A 21,709-nucleotide genomic window follows, 5' to 3' on the forward strand; every position below is an offset into this window, starting at 1 on the left:
TATTTTACTATGGAGAGATTTGAAGGGGAAAACCCTGCCCACAAATATTTTTCGGTGTGCCTACAAGGTCCTGTGAAAATTAAGAATGTATAGTTTTGCCCACAATGAATTTCTCAACAGGATGAGAAAGGATAAGACACAAATGTTTACCAAATTAAATTTCAGTCTCTTACTGAAATATCAATTCAAGATTAAAATAACAGCCATGTGACAGATTAATTTATGGCCAGATGCCAACTAACTGGTATCATCCTGGAGCAGGAAAATTTAAAGGTTGAGAGAGGATTTCAGGATGGCGAGAAGGAATCAGTTTTGTCTAAGTTGGACTGCTAGTGTCCATAGTTGAAGAATATACCGTTTGTAGGGTTTTTTGGTGAGAATTATGCCGTGTTGAGCCTTGAAACTAAGGTATCTTGTGGTCGAGCAGGTGACAGGCTCTCTGAAACTAGGTGGCAGAGTATGAAGGAACCAGCTTCCTCTCTTTACTTTTGCCACTCCGAGGCATAGTCCTCCTACTCTTTTTCAAGGTGAATCCGCCCTGATCTTTCGGGTGTCTGTAAACGCAGATGCTGCTTTTGGGTCTCTATAAACATAGTCCTTATTTCTTTCATTACTCAGGCAATACATAAGATCTGAGGGGTTGTACTATTCATTTTTCATGGGGATACAAGATAAAATTATTAAGCGTGGGAAAGTATAGGAGTTTACAATATAAAATATTCTAAAATATCTATGTTCAAATAACTCTATCAGTTTTTCACCAATATGCAAAATGGATATAATTCATACTTCAGCTAAGGAGTAACATATTTGATCTTGGTGTTAGGAAAGTATTTTTGATTGGAGGGTAAAGAGACTGAGGCACTGGTAGTGGGTGTGGAAAAGAAACTATAGATTTGCGAGAAATTGGGGAGTTGTTACTAGCAGGATCTGGTAATTGATTATTTTGGAATAGGTGACATAAAAAGAAAATAAAGAGTTGAAGGTGATTCTGTAACTACTATTAGCTAAGACACAGACAACAGTTATAGAAACAGGCAGGAAGAGAAGAAAAGTGGTGATGAATTTTGGGAAATGTTGAGTCTGAGTTGCTAAAGATATATTTGTGTAGAGTTAAAACTTCAAATCTGTAGCTCAAGATAGGTGTCAGGGCTAGTAAAATGGATCTACAAGTTATCTCCCTGCAATTTACTGAAACTGTGGAAGTTGATGAGACTGCAAAGATGGTAGAGCCAAAAGAATATAGGTTGTGGTCTTAGAGGAGAATCCGAAGAACTCATTGCTCTACAGCAAGGGTGGGGAGGACCCAGAAATTGAGATGCTGAGTTAGTGAAGTTTATAAGTTCCTGATTTGGGCCTTTACAAAAATTGACAGATGACACACCTTCTGATTTCAATTCCGTATCTACCATTCTGAAGTCCCAGAATTCAATTTCAGTAGACTTCAAATTCACTTACAATTATCTTATTTGTGCCTTCGCCACTATTTGAAAAGCTCTTCTCTGTCCTCTATTTATTTAATTCAATATCAGACTCAAAGCATAACTCTGAAATGCTCTTACAGATTAAACAACCCCCTTTGATTCAATTTTGATTTCCACTAGCCTTCATTCTTGTAATAGTGCCAAGTAAGGGTTCTTTGCTTAACTAGAGAGCTTGAGACTAAAAATGTTCTTCATAAAATAACTCTGTATAACTGAGAGGTAACAAAAAGGTTTTTAAAACTGTGGTGCATATGCAAATTATCATGCTGAAAGACTAAAGATGGGTGTGAATCATCATTTAAAAAGGGGAAGATGATAGAGTCTTCCATTCTTTTTTTTTTTTTTTTTTTTTTCCTTTTGAGACGGAGTCTCTGTCATGCAGGCTGGAGTGCAATGGCGTGATCTCGGCTCACTGCAGCCTCCGCCTCCCAGGTTCAAGCGATTCTCCTGCCTCAGCCTCCTGAGTAGCTGGGATTACAGGCATGGGCCACCATGCCCAGCTAATTTTTGTATTTTTAGTAGAGAAGGGATTTCACCATGTTGGTCAGGCTGGTCTTGAATTCTGGACCTTGTGATCCACCTGCCTCGGCCTCTCAAAGTGCTGGGATTACAGGTGTGAGCCACTGTGCCCAGCCTCCATTCCTTTTTATAATGGAGTTAATAGACTGCCGGTTAAGGGACCTGCTATAGATATGGTGTCTCTGGATTTTGGCAATCAGACAACCTCTTTCATGATAGTTTTCTCGACAAGATTAAGAAGGCTATTGTGTCTATAAGAGTGATTAGAATGTGATGCCTCTGAAAAGCCACTGAATCAACTGAGCATATTTAGCCCAGAGAAGACAGAAGAACATGAGATACTTTCTAATATGGCACTGTCACATGGAAAGAAGATTAGACTTTGATTTTTTTACTTTGATTTTGCAAAAAGCAAAATGTGATGAATCAGTGAAAATTTTAGGGAAGTAGATTTTAGCCAAATGTGAGGATGGTCCGAATAATTAAAACTCTGAAAGTGGAATAAGCTATTTTCTGAGGCTGTTTCTCTATCCCTGTAAGTATTCATACCTACAGTCCTTGGCCTGTTCTTGGGAATGTTGGACGTCGAATGTTTTCATCTGAATTTATTTTATCAGCTTCTCAGAGGGACCTGTGAGAGCACATCTAACTCCAGATTTCATAAGCCTATGAATGTTTGGCTTTAGTATAAACATATTGTTTGGCTGAATAAACATAGCTGAAACTGTATGTGAGAAGGAAGGAGTTTGCTGTGCCTCAAGGTCAATCATCCTAAACATTTATTGTTGGGGTAAGGTACAGTAAGTTTAGATGAAAAAGGTGCAAGAGACTAAGATGACTAAGATGTGTCCTGGTTCCTCATATCAGATTGCTGTTATCCAAGCACTTATTTTCTTAAGTGGAAAGTACAGGATTCTTCCTTCTCCCTTCATGAATTTAGAGCCCTGATTTATTGAGATATATTTTAAATGATTGCTGCACTTTATACCTATTCCTTCGCATATTTATACTCAATTGGATTTTCATATAATTTTGTAATTTGTTTTCTAATTTGCTGTGTACATACTCCATTCCTTTCACCTATCCCAAACCTATAAAGTGATTGAGTCAGTTTCATTTTCCCACCATTCTTTTGGGTCTAAATATACCATAAGCTTCTAAATACATAAGAAGCCCTTCAAAGGAATATATTTTAGATCTTGCTCAGAAGTCTTATTATTTTTCAGAATACTGATAACAATGAATTAAATTACGTTGATTTTAGCATTTGATTTACTCAACAAACATTTATAGTGTATGATTATATAACTTCCTTGTGTTTGCACAATCTTGAAGTTTTATGCATATGTTCACTCATCTGTTTAAATGCTTTGGTTATCTTAATGTGTATTTTTGGACAATGCGTTTTTAATCCATTTTAGAATGTTAGGCAAAGTAGGTTGGTTTTGCAATGTTCCTTAAAGGTCATTAGGCTTGAGGGTTTTTTTGTTTTTTTTGTTTTTGGATCAGTGAAGAAGTAAAATTCCAGAGCCTCAGGTCTTCCTGAAAGCTGCCTTATCTTTGGTTTTTTAAAGGTTACAGTTGGGAAACATTAGCAGAATTTCCACATTATTCTGAACTGCTGGGAAAATACAGACCTAGTTTTTTTTGTTACTTTTCCCAGAGATTTTAGTCTCAGATTACTTGAAATTTCATAAACTAGAATACATATCGATCATCTGTAATAATGCTGGTTTTTTAATGGAAGAGTAAATATGAAACTGTTTAAAGCAAGTTTGTTATAGATAAGGGAGGTATGAATACAAATTGCGTATCACCAATAACAAAATACATAATATGCAGATTATAAATGCTCTGTCATAGATTATTATCAAATATTTAATTGAAGGGTATGAGAGCTAACATGCAAAAGTCTCAAAATTTAAACACAAAGAGAACTAGTTATACTCCTTTTTATAAGACTATATTTTACACTGATTAAGTTTTATGAGGTTTTATAAAGATTCCTGCCAAGCAACATAATTTGTATTAGTCTTTCTTGAAGTAAGCAAATAAAGTATGGGTAACAAGTAGAAAATGTATTTTTCTTTTTGTTTTTTTTTTTTTTGGTTTGTGAGTTTACACACACCTCTGCCTGGTTCAGTAGAATATTTGAGGTGGCTTATAAGAATACTTTTTAAAAAGGATTAAAACAGAATAATGGTAAATATAAGTAGACTAGGAAACCCAAGTCCAGGGAAATCAGAATATATAGGTATAGGCTGTGGGGTCAAACACAGTTATTCAATTTTGAATGTAGATGTGCGTTCAAAAGAAAACTTTTGGGGGATATACTTTTCGTTGTCTATAAGGAAAAAAATAACATACAGCTACTCAGAAGAAACAATACTTTTCCTTGTATTCAGTCTAGAAACATACTTATTGTCTGGTTTTTCATATAGAGATCACTGAAAGGATACTGCCCTCACCAGCCTCCTTATGATTTATTTATAGCATGTTTTAAAAAGGTGCTTATTGCAATAACACTTAATGTAATAATAATTGCCAGTGTGAATGAGCTCTTATTCTGTATCAGACACTGTGCTTTCTTGGCTTGATTTCATTTATTTCCACATCCACCTTACGAGGTAGAGACTGTTGTTATTCCCATTTAAAGTTGAAGAATCTGACAAAGATTAACTTGCCCAGGATCCACATCATTAGTGGCGGACCCAGGCACCCTGATTTTAGATCCTTTGCTTTTAAACGCTTCTGTAGTGCAGAGTAAAATTTGGTGAGAGTACTTCTGTCCCAGAGACACTAATGAGAATCATTTTATTCGTCAGGAAGGCTTCAAGTATTTGGACTTTTAAGTGGCAATATTGCCCCCAATATTTTTGGAAACCTGTGGCATGTACAGAAATTTGAAGCAACATTCTCAGGTTCTTCTGTTACTATAATATTATTTGTTAAAAGCATTCAGTTATGGAGATAATATTATTGCTTGATTGTAAATTATTGGAAAAATATCCCTCTTCAATAGTTTGAACAGTTGTCTTATGGAAAAGGTAAAGCGTACATTTCTACTTACAAAGGGCAGAACTAAGAGTAGTTATAAATGACTTGATAGCAGATTTATGTTTAAAAAAAAAAGAATAACTTGTTAATGCACCAACCTGACCAAGAATAAAAGTTGTTCCCTTGTGAAGTAGCAATCCTTGAAATTTTGGAGAAAGGCTGAGTATTGCGATAGACGTTTCTACACTGGGTGGGATGTGAAACTAGCTGAGCTGCAGAGGATTTTATCATCCTGTTTCCAACTGAATATCTATCTCTGAGACTGTTTTCTCATCAGTAAAACTGAGCTAAGTTTTTTTCTTTATTGCATTGTTGATGGTTCTGAAGATCAAATAAATATTATATATTTAAGTCCTTTGAAAACCATTAATATTGTAATTGTGAACATTGATTAATTTATTCTTTCAACAAAGAAAATTTTTATTTTTTAAAAACTTATGTAACAAACATATTAGTTGAGTGGCTATTATATGGCATATATCATATTTTATATGTTATTATCTAATTTATTATTAATGCTCTTAGATTTTTCTCTCTTGCTAATCACCATCTTAATATTTTATTCCCCAACTGTTGGAGACAAGTAAAACTACCAAGTTTTAAATTTAGATAATTCCAACTAGGTAAAATATTATAGAATTTTAAATTAAATGGAAATTCTATTTACCTGAATATTTTTCATTCTCCTTTACCAGGAAGAATTGAGATTGGAGAAGATTGTTTCTTACCATTCATACCCTTCTTTAGAAACAGGAAAATAAAGGGTATTGATTCTGTAAGATAGATAGTCATTTCTGAGTAGGACATATTGTATTTAAATTGACCATTTGGAACCCTTAGTTTTTCCATTTTCTCTTGCTTGATTCATGTTTGTCACTTTCTTTGAGAATTAATTCAAATCCAATGCCCTACAATGGCTTTTCTATGATTTCCTCTACTCCATTCTAAACACTCTTCCTTGTGTATATGAGAGTTTGGCTCTATTGTTTAGCTCTTGTGAAGAATCAGTTTTGCAGAATTTTTGAGCCAGAAAGGCCTCTTCATTCATCCAGTTCAACGCTCTCATTTCCTGATGAAGAGGATGAAGACAATGAGTCTCAGTCACACAGATGGTCAGCCTTTGAGCCAGAATTATGACGGAGCAGTTGTCACTACCTTCTGTTTTGCAGTTGCTTGATTGTTTATGTGTGTGTGTTTGGTCTTCCCAGTGAGAGGATTTGTTGCCAGGGACCTCGCCTTTTTCCTCATCCAAAGGAAAGTAGTTCTTCCTCACTTCTTTGTCCAGAGTAAACATACTAGGATGCTCGGGAGCTAGCCTTTGGAAGTAGATGCCAGTGGTGTTCAACTATCCTTTGATCTAGTACTATTTTTAATGCATCTTAAATTTTTATTTTGATATCTAAAACATATTTCTTTTATCCCATTATTAGTAGAATTGATTAGCATTATATATAATTCAGATTTCATATATATATATATATATTTTTTTTTTTAAATGGGGTTTCGCTCTTGTTGCCCAGGCTGGAGTGCAGTGGCGTGATCTTGGCTCACTGCAACCTCTGTCATCCCGGATTCAAGCAATTCTCCTGCCTCAGCCTCCCAAGTGGCTGAGATTGCAGGAATGTGCCACCATGCCCAGCTAATTTTTTGTATTTAGTAGAGATGGGGTTTTACCATGTTGGTCAGGCTGGTCTCGAACTCCTGACCTCAGGTGATCCACCCACCTCGGCCTTCCCAAGTGCTGGGATTACAGGCGTGAGCCACCATGCCCAGCCAGATTTTGTATTCTTAATAGTTATCCTTACATGGAGACAGAAATAAATACCTCTATATTAATTAGATGATTAGATACAAATCTGTTTTCTAGTACTTGGAATACTGTGACAAGGGGATGAGTAGCAAAGTCTGTATCTCAATATTTGATATACCTAAGTTTTTTTTTTTAATATAAATAGTTGTGTAGTACAAGATAAGAGTTCACTTAGAATAGTGCCCCTCAAGTCTGGCCATATATCATGATGACATCACTGCCCCAGCCCCATACACACTTGAGTTGAAATCTCTTAGGTTGGGCCTGTGCATCTTCATGTTTCAAGAGCTGCACAGCGGTTCTAACCCTGAGCCAAAGTAGAGGACCATCGGCTTAGAAAGACAGCATTGTTGAGATAATGAAGGCCCCCTTTTAAGAGAAAATTGCTACTTTGGGTTGGGGGGCATGTATGCCTGTTGGACATGTAAATAGAAATCTTATAGAAAGGTACAGACTGATTTCATATGTGACTGAAATCAACTGATTGTCTATGGGTTGTCTTTCAGGTCTACCTACTAGTTGAGTTGCAACTACAAACCTCCATTATCCAGAGTGAAATTTATTAAACCAGGGCTGAGTTCTTTGTTTCTCATTTCAGAAATAACACAAAAAACCTACTCTGATAATAGAAATTGGTTACTGGAAACTTCCATTTTGTTATTGTAATGAGTAGTGGCTGACTCAACCAATTGAAAGCTTTAGTAAGGTTGGTTTCATGTTTGGATATCATGATCCCCATCTTACAATTATCTATCAATAAATCCTGCTCCCTCTTCAGAGCATTTCTTCAGGTTATATGTAACTGCCCACCATTTATGAGACTGCCATATGGGTAGCTCATTGAAATGAGTAAATAGTAAGACTATATTAATAAAATAACATGCATATATTAGAAAGTCACAGAACAGTCAAGTGGTCACAGAAGTTTTGTTTATACAAGTGGAGAATTGGCAAAAGTCAATTTAAATTGTTTTATTGGGAACCTTTTCTGAATCTTGCTTTGGGCTGGGTTCTGCGGATCACAGCAAAACCCTGAGACCAGCTTTTAAGCCAAGACATTTAGTTTTCAAGAGAAGCAAAGTTGAATAGACTGAGGATAGTGAATTAATAGTAATTGCATATTATTTACTATTCATTGACTATAATCATACAGAGAATGATAGTTTTTTTCTTTTTTGACCTGAGATGGACACTGGGAATCACCTAATTCTAGAATTTTGCAGATAAGGAAACTTTCTTAAAAATGTGATAAATTGTCCATTAATAACAATTTAGAGCAGGAAGAACTTTATTTTTTGCCTAGAGTGGGTTATATAGTTGTGCATCTATGTGTATATGGTCCACATGGCATTTTCATTTATTCAATGGAGAGTTGAGAGGGTCTATGTTTAGCACTCGAATATTGGACATGATTCAAATATGAGTCAAGTGTGTCTAGAGGCTTTATTCATACCTATTTTCTTTTAGTCAGCAATGCTTCATAATGCCTTGGTTTCACGAATTAATTTTAATGGAATTAAATTTGAACAGCTCAAAATTATATAATTAATTTCATTCAGCTTCAATTAAAGTTACTAATTGAATCAAGCCTACTAGCATGACACCTGGCGGCAGTCAGCTACATAACAATGGCAGCAAGTATGTAGGACTCTGCTGATGAGCTAGTTCTTGTCCACTAGTGAGTTTCCATGAAAAATCTCTTTTATTGATAATCTCAGAATGACCTTGAGTTGACTGTAGCAGTAGAAAGATTTCTGGAGTTGTTTAAAAAAGTAAAGATTTTAATTGAAACTAACATATCTCATGAAGATTACATTTCTCTATGATAATGCTGAGTAAATGTTACATAAATCTAGAACATATTGGTTTAGCATATTTTCAATTTATATTTTACTGCTATTTGAATATGGTTTTGTTTATAAAAATCCTTGGAAGTTAAGACCCCATTTGGTTCAGAGACCTTAGCCTCTGGACTCGGTCCCAAGTGGGTGTCTCTCTATTTTTATGTGTTGAAATTTGTTTCATGGCAGAACTTTTTAATTGTTGTGAAATCCCCATGGTACATGAAAAATTTTTGCATGTGCAGAAATTTTTTCCTTCCACTGGAAATGTTAACACAGTTGACTAACAACTTCTGTTTGAATCTCTTTCCTTTCTTTGCTTCCATGGCTTGACATCATGCAGTTTTTCTTACTTCTCTAAGTCCTTCCTAATTGTACGGACTCTTCTTGGTACTTGGTACTCTTCTTGATATTTCTTAATATATTCACTCTTTCAGTGAGCTCATTAATTTGAATGGCTTTGGAAATCAAGTTTATAAAGATGACTATTTCTAGCTATAACCTTTTTTCTGACTTGCAAATTCAATTGTCCAATACTTAATTCATCCACTAGACTGTAAACTCCAAGAAGGCCTGGGCAGCATTTCATAAGTCATTGTATCCTCATCACCTAGCACAATGCCTAAACATCTACTATGCAAAAATATATATTATTGAAAGAATAAATTGGTCTCATGATTTTTAGGCTTTCCCAGTCAAATCCAAACTGAGAACTTGGTCATATCCAACCCCATCTTCCTTGATAATCTTTACAAACCTCTAGTTAGTTTCTCACATTTACTCCCTATTCCATCTTGTTATCCAGTTAATTAAACTCTTATCAACTTCAATATGGGCTTTGCTAGGTCTCTCTTTTAGTTTCCCTTACTGTATTCTCCCTCTTAGATGTATCCATACTCCATTGGAATCATCTGAGTTCAGCCTCTTCTCCCTCAGTTGAAATACAATCTTTGATTCTGGTATCCAGAAATATGTTTTTTGTTTGTTTGTTTGTTTTTTAGTTCTAAAAATACTTACAAGAAAAAAAAAAAGCTCACCAAGTGAATTAAAGTGAAGCCAGAACTGAGAATCACAAGTGTGCACAAATTTATTAATCTTCCTAAGGCGTGGTTCTGATAAGGCATTTCATAAAGCTTCAGTGGCTAGTTTGACTTATTTTTCTTGCTTTTGAATTTCATCCAGATTTCTCACCTTAGCATTCTAATATCCACACAATGTCTCTAATCAAACCTTCGCAGTCTTCTGTCCTAATTTGCCACTCGTAGTACTTCGCAGTCCAGAGAGTTGGAACCTTTGCCCAAACGTCTGCTTTTGGAGTTTGCCCGTGCTGTTCTTCCACCTTTCTCCCATCTGGACTTTTGGAAATCCAACTAATCTTTTGAAGACCATCCAACATGTATCATTTTCTTCAGTGCTTTTCTTGATCTCTGAATCCTGATGAGTATTTTTTCTTCCTTTGAACCTTTTTAGTGCTCTGGACCTCTCATAGCATGCATTATACCTTGTTGCCAGTTTGCTTTTGGCTTGACTTAAGTGCCCCAAAGACTTTATGTTTCCTTACATGTTGGCTTTCTCCCTGAGAACCCATAAACCCACTTGCGAATCTCTCGTCCTAAATACCCCCTTCTCAGAGGGTGCATTACACAGTCCTTGACTTTTTCTTCATGTTCTAGAGAGAGAATGCTGTACTTGTTTTCTATACCTCCTCACTACTCAGTCACTCCTCATTCAGCTGCAGGCCGACTTTCGTCTCTACCACTCATCAGAGCTTCTTCTCTTTCACCCCTTTCCCTGCTGCTCAACCCCCTACATGCATGGACTCACTCACTTTCATGCTTCCTGTAACCTTTTCACATTTCTCTATCATGGCACATCACTTGCTGTGTTAAAATTACTTGTTTACTGTAAACTTAACAGATTATTTTTACCATGGACATCTCTGGTTCTTTAATGCCAGGCTGATAGTAGGTGCTCAGTAAATACCTGTTACTGAGCCAATAAAATAGGCAGCAGGCAATAGAGGTATACCTGTTCTATTTCCTTAAATTATGGCAGACTTGGAAGCATTTAGAAAAATGTATATACTAAAAAAGGAGAGAAAAATATATAAAATCAATTATATTAAATGTATCTTTTTTAATTCAGGAAAACGTGATAAAGACAATACTGAGAAAGATATAACTCAAGCTACCAATAGCCACTTCACACATGGAGAGATGCAAGACCAGTCCATTTGGGGAAATCCTTCGGATGGTGAACTCATTAGAAGTAAGTATTTTTAGAAAAAACTTTGAGTGATTTTGAGATATGACTATGGTAATATATTCTTCGTTAATTGCCCCAGATACTTCTGCTACAAATCCGTAAATCAACAGCGTTTATCTAAAAGTGGTTTCATTTGTATTTTAAATTACAGAGCTAAAGCTAGGATATACATAATGCTGTCAGTGTTGCCTTTCTTCAGAAATGAAGAATTGACACGTAAATATTGAACTCTTCTCAGAGAGATTTAGTCAAAATTCAGTTCCTTTTTGAGTAACAACTAAGTGGAAGTCAAACAACTCTAAGTATATGTGGATGGAGAAACTAAAAAGAGAAAGATGGAGCTAAAAGATTAATGCTACTATGGTCTCTGTTCTTCTAGCTAACTGACTCCAAATTTTTTTTATGATTAATATTTTATCACTGTTTGTTAAAAAAATTTTTTGTGATATTCTTCTTCCTAAAATTGCATACAAAAGCTTCGGTCTATTTTCATGTTATTCTTTGAATGCCCTGCAATACCTTGTCTTTTGGGTGCTGATCAGAATGCTGAGTCCATGTGGGGTTCTGCTCTCAAGCTCCTGGAGTTTACGTTCTGGTCACTAAGTTCCCCTAGGTGTGTTCAAGATGAATTTGCCATACAATGAATTATTCGACATAGCAAACACATAGGTGTAAAGATTGCTGCTAAGCCACACCTGGAAGAGCATAGGGAGTAAATCTTTTGATATTCCCCTTTAGAGTAACCAAAATACCATGTTTCCTTCTCAGTTTTTCAGAGTGGATGGAGGAGAATTTACTTCTGGGATCAAATGTTTATTTTATGTTTAAAAACTTATTTCTTTAGTTTAAGTAACTTCATACTATAGATCCTTTACAGTCTTCCACATTACACTTACTTTGAAACTTAGAACATTTCTTTCCTCTCTAGAATGCCACTACCTGTCTCTAACTGAAAACTAAACAAAATAAATTAGAAAAAAAAAGGAAGAGGGTCCAACTTAGGAGAAAATAAACAACAACAATAAAAACACTATTGAAGGAAATTTCCAGGTTTCAAACAAAAGCTCTAAAAATGAGTGTTTTAGGTTAATTTTAGGGCCATTTTGGTTTTTATACACTTTGGTCTTGGAGAAGGGAGTAGGAAGGAAGGAAATGAGACTCAGAAATTAGTGAGGAGGAATATTTATATAGCTTTATCCAAAGAATCATATAAACATTATTTCAAGTAAATATTTATCTCAAAAACATACATTGATTAGCATTTATCTAATATTGACTCTGCTATTGTGAAACACATGATTTTGTGGAATAACTGGCCTATGTTATCTCTGACTTCCTAGCAACCAGAGTTAGTGAGCACTAGAAGAAGTTCTAGAGACAATTTTACCATTATCTGTTGGGAAGCAAAATGGTTTTCTCACTTTTTTTTCGGTGGTAACAATTTTAAGTGTGTGCTTCATTTAATTGGTTTATTTCCTTAATCTCTTTTCCTAGGGCCCACAATAGGAAAATGTGAATAAGATTTCTTAGAACAACAGCAACAAAAAAGACAAACACTATTAAATAAGAATATGGAGAGTCATGCTAATGTGTTAAATTTGTTTATATTATTTGGTGAAGCTCATATTAGTCATAGAATCCATACCATTAAAAAGAATGAATTAAAATGATTTACTCTACAGTTTCATGGTTAAGTGGGTACGAATCTAATATATTGTAAATTGCATGAGTTTCTTTATTGAGATAATGATGTACCCTGTGCCATGGGACTTTGGAACATTAGGAATCCACTGTCTAGTTTCTTACTAATATTCACTGAAGGAATGAACAGATACAGAAATTTACACCCCCCTCTGAAAGGGCTGCTGGGGAAACTGACAGTTGAATGGATTTACAAAAGATACTGGCCAAAGATAGCAATGCCACTCCTTTCTGAAACATAAGCTGGCAAATATTTCCAAATATTTGTGGGTGAAATCTGACTCTGAATTTTGATTATAAATTTCAAAAACTCCATTTTTGTTATTTTCCCAGTCACACTTTTCTAGACAAAGTCTACTTTGTTGGATCAACAGAAAAAATTTGATATCTGGATTTTGCAGAAGTGGAACATTTTATATCATCTTTAAAACTGACTCAATTCTGGATAGCATTTGAAAGTTTTGTATTGTGGTAGCTTCTGCTATTCCAACTCCTTTGATATTAAACTCTCAGAGCTGCCTGACTTTCCTTCTTTGGCCTTCCCCACAGAGTCATTGGCCATCTCTGTGTAATTTAGTCTGTCTGTCTTAACTCTGAAGTTAGGAAGATGTGTATTTTCCTCTTGCTTAAGCATCTCGCACATTTTGGGGGCCCAGAAACTCTTTTGTAATAACAATAGGCCCTGGAAAAGGAGACTCTGGCTCAGAGCTTCATGGGAGGAGGGGAACATCTGTGTTGAGTCAGGCCCGGGCTGGCTCCCATTCCAGGAGTCCTGTGTGGCTCTCTGAGCACCGTGGAAGAAGCGGACAGCTGGCTCTCACGGAATTGATGTTAGTGTTCCCACTGTAGCGCGAGTTTGGCTGAATAGAGGGATCATCAGAAAAATGAGGCTGGCTGGGGTGTGGGAACATTTTCAAATGCACAACCCACTCTTTTTCCAAACTTCCATGGGGCAGCTCAGCTGCATACGCAAGAAGTGAAGGAGACAGACGCGGTCGAATGTGACTTCTTTTTCTTTATTCTTGAAAGTGGTTAGTGAGGGCTTGGCAGCTCGTGTCTCCGTTGTGCCGGATGGCTGCTGCCTTCTTTGCCGGACACTCAAGGCATAATTTATAGGGGACTGTTAGCTGTCAGTGTAATGAGGCTGTTTTTACTTTTCTTTGCTGAGAATAACTGAGCTCTGGAAAGTCAGGGAGTGGCTGCTTTGGAAATTGTATTCTAATTAAAGGGTGTATTCTCAGGCCTCATAAGGGATATTCACGCTGAGAATAATTTCCAAATTATTCTATGAACTTTAACCCTGACCTTAGCGGACTACCTGCTTGAACTCATACTTGGTTCATGCTCTACACAGAAGTTTGTACTTAGTCTGCTTTCCCTGGTCCACGTAGAAAACATTGCAGGTGGAAGACCTGGGGTATTATGGTTTTTCAGGGTGCGGATTTCAAATTGGTTGCCCTTGAATTGCTAACATATTACAGAGAATACATTCTGGAAGTAATACATAAAAAGAAGAAACTCATATGGAATCAAACATTTCGAATAAATAGGCCACACAGAATCTGGTCAGAGAACGCACATTTTGGTTCTCTTTCCTTTGAAATTTAACTTTAAAAAGACAATTCCAACCACTTAAATTTGTTTAAAAATTTCTAAATCAAATTAGTAAAGAATTAAAACAATGGAGGTTTTATGAAAAAAGTTTATAATTGGAAATTCTCTTTTTTTATTTTATGACTTTTTATCCTTTTTACATTTCAAAAGGCTTTTATACTCTTAGAACATATTTTGGTGTATAATTTAATTTCTGGAAGGTGGCTTAAATTTTGGAATTTGTAAGAGCACCAACTAAGCCTTTAGCTTTTCCCCTCAGATTAGCGTATGTGGTATCGTATATAATTGAAGCTATGCCCTGTTTTAATTGTCACTGTTCCTCTGACTTAGTAAAATAAATGTTACAGTGAAGCGACACCATCAATTAATATTAATTTTTCTATTTAACCCGTAATATGCATAAACTGATAACAGGCAATAGGCAACATTTCATGTTTTAATTAGACAAGAAAAGGAACAGAAGCAACAGAAGCAACATTTTGATCTCAGTCTTTGGGGGGATTTCTAAGGTAGGAAGAAGAGTGTGTGTGTGTGTGTGTGTGTGTGTGTGTGTGTGTTACTGTGCTTACACTCAGGCATGTGTAATATTTTTCTTTAATTTAGGTCAAATTCTACTATTCTAATTATTTCCTATAGAGAGTTTACATTTTTCTTTGTTCCTCTTTATAAAGTGCCTCAGGTCTCTATCTCAGGTTTTTCTAGGTCTTTCTGAAAATTCTTATTACTTAACTTTATCCTTGGACATTGCTTTTACATAAACGTCTGCTAATTCTAAATGTCATTACTTAACTCCAGAAATTTTCCTTAGCTTCTCTTGTGAAATAAATTTCCCATTAAATTAAACTATTTTGTTCAGCTAATTCTCTCCTTTGTGATTTTATAGAATTCCCATGATCTGAAGCAAAGTTAAAATGCTCTACTTAAATGGTAATCCCCATTCTATTTAACCCATTTATTCATTTTGAAGAGTTTTTAGCTCTCATAATAGTAAGCACTTAATTGGCAGTAGAACGCAAGCTCTTCTCCGGCTCACACTTGCTCACCCTTATGGAGCTGCCGTATCATGCCTTTTCACTCATCATGCTACTTGAAACCTTTCTCTTGGCATCATCTGCAATTCCTCTCAACATCAACAGGCTCTGTTATTTGGAGCTCTATTATTTCTTTTCCTAGCCTTTGCCAACTTAATGCGGATCACCCCTTAATGCATACCATTTCATCACTTTAGGGAATGCCTCCTTTATGTAAAATACTGAAAGAAAAGCAGATACTCAGGTGTGCTATTTATATACTTAGAACATTTTTACTTTGTTGGTAAGGAAAGAGCATTAAGAGGTTTGTGTTAAGTTTATTTCACAGCTCTCATTTGATGGCACATTTCAGTAAGTGTTAATTTGGATTTCTTTAGAATTCACTTTATATGGAAAAGGCCATCAACCAGCCCCTAGATAACTATCACCTAGTTAAGACTGGAAGATATAGCTATCATATTATGTTTCTTGGGTCATCTAGGAGTTTTTTCCTTAATATTTCATGCTCATTCATTTTTGGGAGCACATATTGGAAGCAAATAATTCTGACTTTTGCCTTGCTCAATGTCTTTTCCTCCTCCATTTGGCTCTCAGAAAAATTCTCTTTTTATTCAATATGTTGGACGTTATGTGGCTGTAGTACACATGCTTTGATTATTGTTTTAGAGGAGGATCTTTATGGTCAGTTATTCCAAAATCAAACCAATCGTTTGGGTTCAAGATTGGGTGGATAATCCTAAATCATTTTTGATGGGCTCCTGTATTTATCTCATTGGTCAATGGCAGCCATCAGGTTGTATTCTAGAATGGAGGTCAAGTTACCTGACACACTTCTTCTCAGGCTCCATTATTTCATCCTCATCTGGCTTCTGCCCAGAAGCTGGGGAGAACCATTTCATTTTGAGCCGATTTTTGTTTGGAGCATTTAATGTTCTGGGGCTAAGAGGTCAATGGAAACTGACTTCCAGGAGTCAGACCGTGCTGCATCATTACTGCTAATGCTGGGCCAGTTACCTACCTCTCTGAGCTCTAACTTCTCATTTTTAAAAGGGAGGTGCTAACATTTTATGCCCCATTGTCATTTTGATGATTATACAAGAAAATGCATATTGTATGCTTCCTTAGCACAAAGCCAAATGAGTAAGCACACACTGAATTTATTGGTTTTCATTGTTATTATCCTTGAGCCCAGCTATTAGTTCTAAGGTTTGTTTTGTTTTGTTTTTTAAGTTCATCATAGCTGCCTTGAGTTACATGTCCAGACAGGCTGGATCCAAAAGGTCATGTCTTTCTGAGACCTTTGATATTGTCTACAACAATAACCAGCACATTGATTGCTGCATGGTTTATGCTTAATAAATGCATGATGACTTAAGTGTATTGAATTAATAAGGGGGAGGGAAGAGATGCTTTACCTACCTTGCCTCTATTATTTCAGACGTTAAGGTCCTGAGATGAAGGTTCTAAATCACTACAGTATTCCATTTATTCTTTTTAACTCCCTTCTTACTCCCAGGCTGCACATGGTTTATTCATGTCAAGTTTGAAGTATGTATAGATGACTTTTATGATATTAAAGCAATCAAGTTCTAAATTTGACTATCGTTTACTGATAAGGCTACTTTGAAGAGTTTTCAGTGAAGTTCTTATGGTAGTGCTCTGTATAACATTCATTTTCTGAGGAGGTGAATAGGAATGACACTTTATTTATGGCCTTTTTTGCATCCGATGTTCCTTATTTTTCTTGCCTACCCGTAAGAAAAAAAATTCGAGACGACCTTACTTCCCTCCCTGCCTTTTGCATCCCTCCCTCCAGCTTGGATGGACTTTCCTTCCATCCTTCCTTCTCTCCCTCCCATTCTTTTGTCCTCCTTTTCTTCCTCTTTTCTTTTTTTCCTCTTTTCTTCTTCTTTCTCATATTATTCTCTGCCTTTCTAACAGATGTGTGTAATCCTACTGCATATATAGATATTGTTCATCAGTATAAAGGTATATATAATGAAATCCATTACTATTTAAAGATTGTAATTGGTAATAAATTCCTTCTTATATTTACCTCTAGTTCTCTGGATTTGTAAATTGGAATTTGCTCGTGGATTTTAATGAGTTGTGAAATGACAAGTTATATACAAACGAATTTGCAGAGTGTAAGAAAAAAAGAGACTGCTTTACAATTTATGGAAGTAGATGTTTCTATGTATACTTCTCTGTGTTTCCCCCAAACAAAGCTTCTTTTTGTGTTTTTCTAGATACTTTCCATTGTGCTTAAGTGATCAGATTTGTTTTCGTGAAGATTGGATAAGAATATTTTTAAAGTGCTTTGTATACCATAAAGCACAATGTGTGTTGTTATTATTGTCTTATTATTATCATTAATATCATTATTCTAATTTATTACTTTACCTTTCACTTTTATTATATTCTATGACATTTGATTTGTAATCTATATCCTACTTCTTTCGTTAAAGGTTTTTAATCTCTTCCTGTTATTCCTAAATTATTTGGGTCATTATTGGGGGAAATGAGATGGCATTAAAGTGTAAGTGGTGGACAAGGGCTCAGTGAGGAGGTAGATTTATTCCTCTCCTATTGGAGAGTGTTTCTGAGCCTCAGGAAGGCGCTGAGGCTTGGGAACTGGCTTAGAGATCATCCCAAAAATGCTAACCACTGAAGAAATAAATAACATTTAATGATCAAGACCACAAATGCTGTGGTCTAGATAATTTTAGTTCTCAAACCTCAAACTTCCTGGATCTGAACACTCTGTGAACTTACACGTAAATTATGTTTTTGCAGATCATGTTGTTATATTGAAATTTGTGAATTAGGAATTAAAGAGTAATTTTAAAAACAAAATTAAAAATTGATTACATGAAGACTGAATGCTTACAGTTTACCAACTGAGTTATGTTGGAGATAACAGTGACGGGTGTGGGTTCTGCATTCAAAGTTTACAGTCTTGTGGGAGACACAATTTATTGTGATATGATAATGTGTATTATGAGTGCTCCAGTGGGGAAGTGCAGGCTGTAGTAGGTTCTCATGGGATAACACAAACCCTAATGTGGGGAGGGGGCCAGAGGGAGCTTTCCAGTGGAAGTGTTGTCTGTGATACCTAAAGGGAGTCCACCAACTGAAGCCGTTCGTGGGAGGGACTGAAGCTGGGGTGTTCCAAGCCCAAAGCACAGCACACCTACAGTTCTAGAGGTAAGAGAGGACATGGCCATTTTGAGGGGAGCTGGGGAAGTTTTGTGTAATCTGGGATGTGAATGTTAGATGAGGCGTGGTGAGAGATGAGAAAGAATCTGTTAAAGACTAAGGGAAGATAGAAAGTATTGAAGGGAGTAGTGACTTAATCAACATTGTGTTTTAGTTGGGCTATATTTTAGGATGATGACTCTGGAAATAGTGAGAAAATAAATAGGAATGGGAAGGACTGAAGGCATTAAGAGATCAACCGGAAGACTGTTATGTAATGCCTCTGAGAAAGGAAGGTGTCTTGGACTGGGGTAAAGACAGGTAGGATTACAAGGAGGAGATGGATTCAGCTTTCTATGGGATGTAGCCAGTAAGACATATAGGATTAAAGGAATGACAGGTGCTGAGAATGAAGCCCAAGGTTTTAGTTTGGACAAGTGATAGTTGTGATGAAATGACGGTGGAGCAAATGATTTGTGGATATTGTCCAAAGAGGGTGTGAAGTGATGAGCTACGGCTATAAAATGGGTAGGGAAGGAAATAAAGACAAGAAGGACATCATAAATAAGTAAAAACATCAGAGGGGTTAATAGTCCATAAGTTTCCTGTTCTTTCAGAAATAAAACAGGTATAGATATAGTAAATGAATGGAAAATATGGGAAGAGAAGATGTAGTATGAGAATGAGAAATATGAATTTAAGATTTCTGAGTTGGAATAGTCTCAGGGGAGGTAAAGCCTCAAGGTATAGTCATAAGGAAGATGGGTGACTGAAATAGTTTCTCCTAAACTAAAAGTGCTATAATCAGAAAAGGCTGCATAAAAATTGCCATATATAACAGCTGGGGAAGAGGAGATCTAGAGGTTTGTTTTAATCAAATATATCCAACAATAGGTAAAGCTGGGTTTTTATCAATGTTTCTGGAATTTCAGATGCCTCATTGAAACTTAAAGGGTCAGGAGGGGCCAAGCGCAGTAGCTCACACGTGTAATCCCAGCACTTCAGGAAGCCAAGGCATGAGGATTGCTTGATTTCAGGAGTTTGAGACAAGCCAGGGCAATATAGTGAAACCCTGACTCCATAAAACAAAACAAACACAAAAAAATCATTAGCCAGGCATGGTGGTGCCTGCCTGTAGTCCCAGTTACTTGGGAGGCTGAGGTGGGAAGATAGCTTGAGCCTAGGAGGTTGGGACTGCAATGAACTGTGATTGCATCACTGCATTCCAGCATGGGTGACAGAGGGAGACCCTGTCTAAAAAAGAAAAAGAAAAGAAAGACAAATGGTTTAGGAAGAATAGCCAGTTGATCTGGTCATCTCTGGTTCTTTGCTGCTTTGGCCTAAGGTCGGTCACCTGTTGGGGATGAATGGAATAGTAGTCTGATATTCTCTAAGGTGAGGTCCCTGAAATGAATGGAAAAAAAAAATACAGACTTTTTGGAACCAGTCTTCATTACTGTAAGATTCCAAAGAGTCTTCTCCATTTAGTCTAGTAGATATACAAAATGATAATTTAAAAAAAGACATATGTCAGTGTCTGTGTATATATAGATACATATGTATATGAAGGAAAGATTAATATCAAATTATACATGTGTGTTTATTTTTTTCTTAATGCAAGATATAGATCAATTTCCTCACAATAGTTACCTTTAGGGAGTTATATGAAGTTGAGTGAAAGCATATGGGTGAAGAGGACTCCCACTTAATATTCTGTATTCTCTTTTCTGTGTTTTTTTTTTTTCCCATGAAGTGAATTATTTTATTAAATTAAAACAAAAATATTTTAAAAAGAAAATTATCACATGATATGGCAAAATATCAGGGTGGGGTACCACCTCTTTAAAGTAGCATTAGAGCTTAGTCACCTGTAGAAGATACTTCAGGTTATAGGTGGACCAGGACATTCAGCTTCCTTCAGGTTCTGTAGGAGATAGAACCAGCTACATGATTCAGAAAATGGAGGGCAGAGCAGAATGAGAATGCAGGGTCTCTTGTTAAAATATTATTATGAATTTCAAGAGAACAACAGCAAAGCATTAAGCCAGGCACGGGGGTCCTTCTAAGTACTGGGCTTGCCGCAACCGCGTAGTTTCGCACCCATGATGCTGGGCCTGGCTGCAAGCATTGAAGGAGTGGGACTCCATTTCTGGTAAACATAAAGTAATATTCTATACCTATTTTTATAATTGTTTTATCAGCAAATTCCAAGAATTCAGGAAAGAAGGAGTTTTTCTGGGCTTGGGCAAATCAGTTGCTATTCTACTCACAAACATGAGAATCTTGTATAGCTATGTGAAACAATCGCCATGGGCAAGCTCCAGAAGGCAGTGGTTCTCAGCTCTTAGCTGGCCACAGCCAGCAGAAAGCAGGAAGACCTGCTTCCAGTTTTATCCAAGGCTCAGTACAGCGTGTAGGGGTCTGTCAGAGTGAGAGGGGCTGGTGGAAATCCCTCTCTAGCAAGCTGAGAATCAGTACCTGATTTGCTCCATTTTTTTTTTTTCAACTAGTCTTTAAGGAGTTAGTGACAAATCCATGCTCCACAGTTTTCCACCAAAAGCTGGATTTTTTCCAGGTCCCTGAGTTCTGCAGCAAGATACACAAAAATCAAGGGAAATCTCTTCTAAAACACACAGATGCTGTCTTAGAGGGTGAAAATTACATTAAAGTGAACCATAGAAGAGAGTGGGTGGAGAAATTTGTTCTGCTTTGGAACATTCTTTAATTAAGTATATTTTCCATGGTTCATGAGAACTTGTGAGAACTCCGATTAGAAAATTTAAGGAAAAAAAGATTCCCACCATCTCAAATTGTCATGAATAATTGATTCATGCCAGTGTGATCATAATAAGATCATACTTCGGATGCTGCCCATCATTCCCTGTCTTTATGAAAAAGATATTAATGTATCATTTATGTGTAGGCCTGTCTTTGCAGGTTATCTTCACGATATTCCTTCAGCATTGCAAAGGCGCTGTCATAATTACAAAGGAGACTGATAATGTAGGCAGCAGTGGCAACAACACCACACCCAACGAATGGTGTGATTATTAATAATTACCATTTTCTTCTTATTCTTTGTGAGTTGGGTTCTTATTATTACGTTTCTCCCATATTCAGTAGATTTTTAATCTTACCAAATGGTTTTGTGTAAAAATATTTACTACAGAACATGGAAGATTAAACCCA

At 36.3% G+C, this 21,709-nt stretch overlaps 1 protein-coding gene across 5 annotated transcripts in view; it reads left to right on the plus strand.

Annotated features, from left to right (window-relative positions):
* Window positions 1-21,709, plus strand: part of MDFIC (MyoD family inhibitor domain containing) — a 98,151-nt gene that overhangs the window by 10,823 nt on the left and 65,619 nt on the right. For all 5 annotated transcript variants that reach the window (XM_063815540.1, XM_016958059.4, XM_063815539.1 and 2 more), the window contains one exon: window positions 10,857-10,979. In XM_063815540.1, coding sequence (XP_063671610.1) covers window positions 10,857-10,979 — 123 coding nt within the window. The remainder of the gene's footprint in view (window positions 1-10,856; window positions 10,980-21,709) is intronic.

The sequence above is a fragment of the Pan troglodytes genome, chromosome 6 (genome assembly GCF_028858775.2).
Source record: "Pan troglodytes isolate AG18354 chromosome 6, NHGRI_mPanTro3-v2.0_pri, whole genome shotgun sequence".
Classification (NCBI taxonomy): Eukaryota; Metazoa; Chordata; class Mammalia; order Primates; family Hominidae; genus Pan; species Pan troglodytes.